Source organism: Mastomys coucha, unplaced genomic scaffold, assembly GCF_008632895.1.
Source record: "Mastomys coucha isolate ucsf_1 unplaced genomic scaffold, UCSF_Mcou_1 pScaffold5, whole genome shotgun sequence".
Taxonomy (NCBI): domain Eukaryota; kingdom Metazoa; phylum Chordata; class Mammalia; order Rodentia; family Muridae; genus Mastomys; species Mastomys coucha.
In genome coordinates, this window is record NW_022196911.1 from 92,989,617 (window position 1) to 92,998,294 (window position 8,678).

The 8,678-nt window shown below is 49.8% G+C and overlaps 1 protein-coding gene across 5 annotated transcripts in view; it reads left to right on the forward strand.

Annotated features, from left to right (window-relative positions):
• Osbpl7 (oxysterol binding protein like 7) overlaps nucleotides 1–7,294 on the forward strand; it is a 17,983-nt gene extending 10,689 nt beyond the window's left edge. For 4 of the 5 annotated variants that reach the window (XM_031353044.1, XM_031353045.1, XM_031353046.1 and 1 more), the window contains 7 exons: nucleotides 3,634–3,697; nucleotides 3,822–3,900; nucleotides 5,286–5,430; nucleotides 5,577–5,721; nucleotides 5,806–5,932; nucleotides 6,048–6,170; nucleotides 6,324–7,294. In XM_031353044.1, coding sequence (XP_031208904.1) covers nucleotides 3,634–3,697; nucleotides 3,822–3,900; nucleotides 5,286–5,430; nucleotides 5,577–5,721; nucleotides 5,806–5,932; nucleotides 6,048–6,170; nucleotides 6,324–6,432 — 792 coding nt within the window. In that variant the 3' untranslated portion in view covers nucleotides 6,433–7,294. Of the gene's footprint in view, nucleotides 1–3,633; nucleotides 3,698–3,821; nucleotides 3,901–5,285; nucleotides 5,431–5,576; nucleotides 5,722–5,788; nucleotides 5,933–6,047; nucleotides 6,171–6,323 lie in introns of those variants that run through there. The other variant, XR_004113417.1, reaches the window with a different exon arrangement.
• Nucleotides 7,295–8,678: the final 1,384 nt, after the last annotated feature.

An 8,678-nucleotide genomic window follows, 5' to 3' on the forward strand; every position in this document is an offset into this window, starting at 1 on the left:
AAAAAAAAAAAAAAAAAAAAAAAATAGGAATAAAATCTAGAAAAAGGGCCAGTGTGATAGCTCAGCAGGTAAGGGTGCTTGCCACTAAGCCTGATGACCTGAGTTCAATCCCCAGGAACTACACAGTAGAAAGAAAAAAACAGTTCCTACAAACTGTCCTCTGACCTCCACACACATGCTCCCATGTGCATACACACGTAAGATGAACAGACATATACAGATATGTATGTACACTCATTAAATTTTATATGTGTGTGTTTTGCTGGCATGTATGTCTGTATAGTACTTGCCTACCTGGTTCTGCAGAAGATAAAAGAGTGTATCAGGTTCCCTGGAACCTGGAGTAAGAGATGTTTGTAAGTGGCCATATGGATACTGAAAATTGAACTTGATTTATTTGTTTACATAGAAAGACCTCTGGAAAAGTTGCCAGTGCTTTATTCCTGCTGTGTAATCTCTCCAGCAGCACCCTCATTTAATTTTTTAAAGTGAGTGTGTGTTTGTGTGTGTGTGTGTGCAAGAGAGAGAGAGAGAGACAGAGAGAGAGAGAGAGACAGAGAGAGACAGAGAGAGAGATCATGGGAGTGCAGTCCCCATAGAGGACAGAAGAGGGTTAGATTTCTTTGGTGCTGTAATCACAGGAGGTTCTAAGGAGGTTCCTAGATTATGCTCTTAACTGCTGATCCATCTTTCCAGCCCTGAATGCATAAGTGTATTTATGTGTATGTCTGTATATTTATATGTACACATATGCATGCACACATACACACATATAATTTGAAACTAGGGATTAGAGAGATAGCTCTGAGGGGACAAGCACTGAGAGCAACCCAGGTTCAGTGCCTAGCACCACAATGTGGCTCACAACCAACCGTAACTCCAGTTCCTGGAATCCGATGCCCTCTTCTGGTCTTTGCGGACACATGGTACATATACATACATGTGAGCAAACATTCCTTTACATGTTTTAAGGAAAAAATTAATTCAAAATTAGAAAAGATGCAGACTGTTTTCAAGAAATGTAACCCAAGGCAAAGAGAAGACAAGGGGGTGGCCGCCTGAGGGAGTGTAAGAGGCTGAGACACATTTGTTTAGTTTTTGTTGGTGGTGTTTTGCTTCATTTTCTGAGGCAGGGTATGTAACCCTGGCTGGCCTTGAACCTGCCTCTGCCTCCTGAGAACAGGGGTTAAAGGTGTGTGCCAGCAAGAGAATGAAAATTTTACACAGCAGAATATAGCATACATCAGGAAAAAGCCTCCTGTTCTGACCCACGGGAGAACCTCTGCAACTAGTGTCCTGCCAGAAATGATGGCCACAGATGCCAGCAGAGACATGCACATCCAGAAAGGGAAGGCTCACAATGCGGTTATAGAATCTGTGCTCTCGCTGATGGCTCCCGTCACTCAGCATAAAGCTTTATTCATATGGCCAGGTGTGCCGATAGTTTTGTTCCATTTATTACTGAATATCCCTTTGTGTGGACACATGGCAATTTGCTTATTTTCTTTTTGATTGACGCTCGAATTGTTTCCTGTTTGGGAGATTATAAATAAAAGTGCTATGAGTGTTTATGTGGGAAAATAAAAAGAAGGCTTGCTGCTTAGGACAGGAGAAACAGGAAACCCTTTTGTTCAGAGAGAAGGGGCCACACAGAGGGAAGTACTGCAGTGAAGAGGTGTGGGGGAGCTGAGGAGCAGTGGAGGAGGAGGAGCTGATGCACACCACAGGGGAGCCAGCCTGGAAGGTGAGGAGGGGAGGGAGAGCAGGGATGAGGCAGAGTGGAAGGAGTTACCATCTCCTGTTCTCTGTTCTCCCTTTGACTACAGGGGCAAAGGACATGACAGATGGCTTGGGTTTAAGGCCTTAGAAGATAGCTGATCGCCCAGGGCCTAGAGCTATGTGGAACTGGACCTTCCTGCTATAGGTGTTCAGATAAGGTCGAAGCCAGGGATGGATACACAGAGTGGCTGTCTGGCCAGGTTTTTTTTTTCTTAAGATTTATTTCTTTTTATTATGTCTGTGTCAGTGTTTTACCTACCAGTATGCCTATGTGCCATGTTATGGAAGCCAGAAGAGGGTGTCAGAGCTCGTGGAACTTAGAGTTACAGGCTGTTGTGAGTCTCCATGTGGGTGCTGGGAACCAAAACTAGGTTCTCCAAGAGGGCAGCCAGTGTTATTAACTATCTACTCCCCAGTCCCCAAGATTTTATTTGTTATTTTTATTTATGATGTATGTGTCAATGAGTGTATGCCACGTGTGTTCGGATAGCCACAAAGGCCAGAAAAAATTGCCGACTGAATCCCTTGGAACTAGAGTTACAGGCAGTTGTGAGCTGTCTGAGGTGGATTCTGGGAACTGAACAAAGGTCCTCTGCAATGGCAGCTGGTGCTTTTTTTGGGGGGGGGGGGTCAAGACAGGGTTTCTTTGTGTAGCCCTGGCTGTCCTGGAACTCACTCTATAGACCAGGCTGGCCTCGAACTCAGAAATCCACCTGCCTCTGCCTCCCAAGTGCTGGGATTAAAGGCGTGCACCACCACCCAGCTGGCAGCTGGTGCTTTTACTGCTGAACCATCTCTTCAGCCTTTGTTTAAAAAAAAAAAGTTGTTTACTCCATTTATTTATGTGTATATGTGTATATGAATATATGTTCCACATGCAGCACACATATGGAAGTCAGAGGGTGGCTTGTAGAGTCTGTCCTCTCCTTCCATCATGGAGGTTCAAGAGATCAAACTCAGGTTATCGGGGTTGGTGACAAGCATGGTTTTTGTTGTTGTTTTCAACATTTATTTATTTTATGTTAGTATATTGTCACTGTCTTCAGACACACCAGAAGAGGGCATCAGATCTCATTTCAGATGGTTGTGAGCCACCATGTGGTTTCTAGGAATTGAACTTAGGACCTCTGAAGGAGAAGTCAGTGCTCTTAACTGCTGAGCCATCTCTCCAGTGCCCGGTTACAAGCATGTTTACCCATCAAGCCATGCGCTGGCAAGTGGGGGGAGCAAGTGGCTGAGGATGCTAGGTGAGAGCACAGGGTGCTGGGTAGAAGGAAGGGAAGCCAAGATGCTGCCTGAAGGCCACGAGAAAGCAGAATAATAAGGATAAAGTCTTGGCTGCAGCCAGTGTCAGGGAGAGACAGGGAACAGGGAGGTGAGGCTGTAGGAATGTCCACGTTGAAGGTTGCAGATGTGAAGCCATTTCCAAGTGAGGATAAGGCCAAAAGTTTCCAGGGTGTGGAGAAGAGCTGACAGTGATCAGACCGGGAGGAAGCTGATGGAGAAGGAAGTGGGTCCTCAGGGAGGGCCAGGTTTCAGGGCATTGGCTGGAGTCTCTGACTTGTACATTGCAGGGATTGTCTGTCCAGAGCAGGGCTGGTTAAGGGCTCTATCAACAGGGCTGGCCAAAGTTAGCCAGTGAGGCAGATGAGCAAGGAGAACACAGGGTCCCTGTAGGGAGAAGAGAATATGGACTTGGACGGAGACTGGAGGTATTGGGAACAAAAGGCTTACAATTAACTGATTCTTGTGAAACTAAGTCGGAGTTAGAGAACTTGGGGTGGGAGGGAGGCATTATAGGAGAGGACCCCAAGCTCCTCAAAGACAGTGTTAAGGACTTCTCTGCCCATCAAGGTCTCCCACCATCCCCCGATCTCCGCGTGTCACGCAGAATCTGAGAACTTCATCTTCTGGCAAGGTGAGGGATGTGGGGCTGGATGACCATGAAGGTCAGGGATAGTGGGGTGGGGGTGGCTGGAACATTCCGGATTTCTCTGGCCTTATCTCTGTTGTTCCCTGTCCCTCCACCAACCGCACTCCAGACATGAAATGGAAGAACAAGTTCTGGGGCAAATCCCTGGAGATCGTGCCTGTGGGGACAGTCAATGTCAGCCTGCCCAGGTGAGTACTGTAGATCCCAGTGGCCAGGCCTGCCCGTGGGCCTTTTCTGGCTGCCCATGGGGCCAGAGCTGTGGGGGATAGAGGGGTCCAGTCTAGCCCTAAGCTTCAGGAGGTTACACCTGGCAGCCTTTGTACCTGTTACACCTGTGTCTGCAACAGTTTCTGTAAAAAAAGGTGAGATGCCTAAGAACAGGGTGGGCATCTGACTAAGTGTCTTTCACAACTTTTGATTATGACTCACATTAAGAAATGCACTTGAGACTTCAAACCAGCATGTGTGTGGAACATACCACACACACACACACACACATACACATGGGGGGGGGCATCTAAATGAATCTTGCGATACACACACAGAGAGAAATCTAAATGAATCCTGGGACTAATGCATCACAAACCAAATTCAAAAACCCTCATTTCAGTTGGTTGTAGTGGCACACACCTTTAGTCCCAAGCACAGAGACAGGCAGATCTCTGAGTTCAAGGGCAGCTGGTCTACAGAGTGAGTTCCAGGACAGTCATGGTTGTACAGAGAAACCCTGTCTTGAAAAAAAGAAAAGAAAAGAAAGGAGAAGAAACAGAGAGCCCTCATCCCAGTTCATTATACAGATGGGCAGCTGAAGCTGAAGAGGAAAGGGACTGCAAGAGGAAAGAGTGGCAGGGGCCTGGTGTGGTGCCACGCTGTCTTTAATCCCAGCATTTGGAAGGCTGAAGCAAGTGGATGTCTGTGGGTTTAAGGCAGCCTGGGCTATGCAGCAAATTCCAGTGCCAGCCAGGGCTGCACAGTGAGACTCTGTCTCAAGAAAAGCCAGAACCAGAGAGTAGTAGTGACTCTTGTATTTATTATTACCATGACTGGGGCACAGCACTCAGGGAAAAAAAATTTTTTTTAAGATTTATTTATTTATTTAATGTATATGAGTACATTGTAGCTGTACAGATGGTTGTGAGCCACGTGATGGGAATTGAACTCAGGACCTCTGCCCGCTCTGGCACTGGGCCCTGCTTGCTCCAAAGATTTATTTATTATTATATGTAAGTACATTGTAGCTGTCTTTAGACACACCAGAAGAAGGTGTCTCATTATGGTTGGTTGTGAGCCACCATGTGGTTGCTGGGATTTGAACTCGGGACCTCTGGAAGAGCAGGCAGTGCTCTTAACCGCTGAGCCATCTGTCTAGCCCCACACAGGGACTTTCTAATGGATGTAGTCATGTTCACTGATGTTCTGTGATGGCGACTCTACTTTATACCAGCACTAGGACCCTGAGACTCCTTCTTTCGGACCCACGTGACTTGATACAGCAAGTTGGGAACGCATCCTTCAAAGCCCACTTGTTTCCCAGCGCTGGCTGACTGCTGCTCTATGTGTCTGTCTCTCTCAGGTTTGGGGACCACTTTGAGTGGAACAAGGTGACATCCTGTATTCACAACATCCTGAGTGGCCAGCGCTGGATCGAGCACTATGGGGAAGTGCTTATCCGAAATACACAAGATAGCTCCTGCCATTGCAAAATCACCTTCTGTAAGGTAGGCATGCTGCCCTGACCCCGCCCCTCCACCCTGACCCCGCCCCATCCGCCCTGACTCCGCCCCTTCATGAGTGAAGCCTCTGATCCAGAAGGCCTGGAGAAGTGGGGAGAGCCCCTCACTTGGGCCCGCCTTCTCCATCCTAGGCCAAGTACTGGAGTTCCAACATCCATGAGGTACAAGGTGCGGTGCTGAGTAAGAGTGGCCGCGTCCTCCACCGCCTCTTCGGGAAGTGGCATGAGGGACTGTACCGAGGACCCCCACCGGGTGGGCAGTGCATTTGGAAACCCAGTAAGTAGGGTGTCCAGGGAGGGCCGGGAAGGATGAGGATGGCTCTAACATAGTTCACCTGTCCCAGCTCCTTGCTTCCCCCAGATTCGATGCCCCCAGACCATGAGCGGAACTTCGGGTTCACTCAGTTTGCCCTGGAGCTGAACGAGCTGACTGCCGAGCTGAAGCGGACACTGCCTTCTACTGACACACGGCTACGGCCTGACCAGAGGTCCGTGCCTGGCTGGCCTCCTCAAGGAACTCCTTAAAATGGGGAAGGGGCGGAGACTTCATGTTTGGGGACCCCTGAGACTAGCCTGGGCACTGACGGAGGCTTGGATCATCAGGTACCTGGAGGAGGGGAACATACAGGCTGCTGAGGCCCAGAAGAGAAGGATAGAGCAGCTACAGCGCGACCGGAGAAGGGTGATGGAAGAAAATAACATAGTCCACCAAGCACGCTTCTTCAGGTGCTTAAGCCCTACCTGCTCTGGGTCCCTCTGCAGCCCGGCTCCTCACTGCTCCCTTACCCTTTGAGTAGGGTAGTTCTGGGAGGCAGTACCAGGGACCTAGCCTGTGCTCAACTATCCCCTACCCACACCTAATGATGCTTTTCTTCCCAGGCGACAGACAGACAGCAGCGGCAAGGAGTGGTGGGTGACCAACCATACCTACTGGAGGCTACGTGCTGAACCAGGCTATGGGAACCTGGATGGGGCTGTGCTCTGGTAACCCTGGCCTCGGGGCAGGAGACTCTAGGCCCTCGCTCCTGCCCCTGCTCCTGCTACGGACACATGGGTGAGGTCAGGCTCCCTCTTGATGCCCTTGAGTGCCAAGGGGCAGCCTAGGCCCTAACCCTTTCCCCTCTGCTGGCCAGAGGGGCTGTCTCTCAGCACACTCCCATTCCACCACTGGGGCGAAAGTGGACTCTAAATGGGAATCCGTGCTTTCCCCATCTTGTGACCCCCGAATCTGGCATGTCAGACCCTTCTCGCTCAGCCACCCTTCTCATCTGGGAGTGTTTGGGAAAGATGCCAGGTTCCCCAGATCTGCTCCCCAATTCAGTGCCTTCCTTGGACACAGAGGCCCCTTGATGCTACCCCGACTTCTCGTGCCCAGGGTGCTGGCTGTGCAAGGTTGGAGTGAGTGAAGGAGAAGAGATGCCCCTTTCCCGTCTGTCCTTGTCCTCTCTTCAGCATCTTCCCTGTGCCCTGACTGACCCATCCCTTGTCCTGCATCCCCTTCTCCCAAACTGCAAAGCACCTGCAGCTTTAGCCCCTCCATCCCTGCTCCACCTGTGGTCCCTTCTGGCTCAGCTTAGCAGAAGTCCCAAGAGGTGGGGAGCAGTCTGGGGTGCCTGGCCTCAGATTTACCCAGGAGGGAGGGAGCCCAGTGTGAGTGTAAGTTTGTGTAGGAGTGTGTGTGTGTGTGTGTGTGTGTGTCCTGCTTGCCGGCAAGCAGGATTCCTAATGTAGCCAGGACACCTCCGCTGCTGCTGGTGTCTGTCACTGTTGCTGCTCATTTTCTCAGTTTGCCTAAGTCAGGTGAATTGCTATTACATTCCGAGCTCTAATAAAGACTGTCCTAGACTTTGGCCTGTGACCACTCATTGAAAAATACAAGTTCTCAAGCTCTGGGGAAAGCTCATAGCCACTGTTGTATATTGACTCAAGTCTCTCCAAAAGGTCCATCTCCAAAGAAGTAGGGATGTAGCTCAGGGGTAACGTGATTGTCTAGCACACAAAAGGTCAATCCTGGGTTCAGTCCTCAGCACTGACTGAGGACTGGGGGAAGAGCTTGACAAAAGTTAACTTGTCTGGGCCAGCAAGGTCGCTCAAAGGAGCTAGGTGTGGTGGTGCACGCCTTTGATCCCAGCACTTGAGAGGCAGAGACAGGCAGATCTCTTGAGTTCAAGGTCAGTCTGGTCCATAGAGTGAGTTCCAGGATAGCCAGGGCTGTTACCGAGAGAAACCATGTCTCAAAAACAAGCAAAACAAAAGAAAAGATGTCTCAGTGGGTAAAGACACTTTGTCATGCAAGTATGCTGGTCTGAGCTTGGTCCCTGGAACCCATGTCAACCATGGAACACACACACACACACACACACACAATGTTTTTAGTTCCTGGAACTGTGGCCTTTGGAAGCAGGGACTTGGCAGATTAACTGGTTCCTTGTGTGAACAAGAAAGTTGGCCCCAGGGAAGAGCACTGTGGGAAATGGGCCATTCAGGGCCATTGCTCTATGGTGGGCAAACTGACTGGAGGCCTCCACAGCTGGGAGTGTCCAGCTTGCTGTAAACCACCAGAAGCAGACAGTGTCTGAGCCCCTGAGAAGGCACTAACCCTGCTGACATACCAGCTTTCAGACTTCTCGCCTCAGCTGTAGGTTTTATTTCTATATTTGGGGGGGGGGGGGAAGGTTCGAGACAGGGTTTCTCTGTATAGCCCTGGCTGTCCTGGAACTCACTCTGTAGACCAGGCTGGCCTCAAACTCAGAAATCTGCCTGCCTCTGCCTCCCAAGTGCTGGGATTAAAGGCGTGTGCCACCACCGCCCGACCAGAACTCGCTCTCAATAAGAGGTTTCTGCTTTTGGGAAAGCGCCACCACTGCCAGGCAGTTATAGGTTTTCATTTGCCTGGTTTGTGTATGTGCATGTTCATGTATATGGGTGTGTCTGTACAGGCATGAGTGTGCACATGTGTATGTTTTCATGTAGAGGTCAGAGGATAACCTTAGGTGTCTCCTCTGGAACCTTCTATCTTGTTTGAGATAGGGTCTCATTGACCTGGAACATCTATAGGCTAGCTGGCCCTTGAGGCCCAAGACACTCCCTGTATCTCTCCCTGTGGCGGTTTAAATATGCCTGGCCCAGGTAGTGGCACTATTAGAAGGTGTGGTCTTGTTGGAGGAACTGTGTCACAGGGCTTTAAGACCCTTGTCCTAGCTGCCTGGAAGCAAGTCTTCTGTTTGCCTTCAG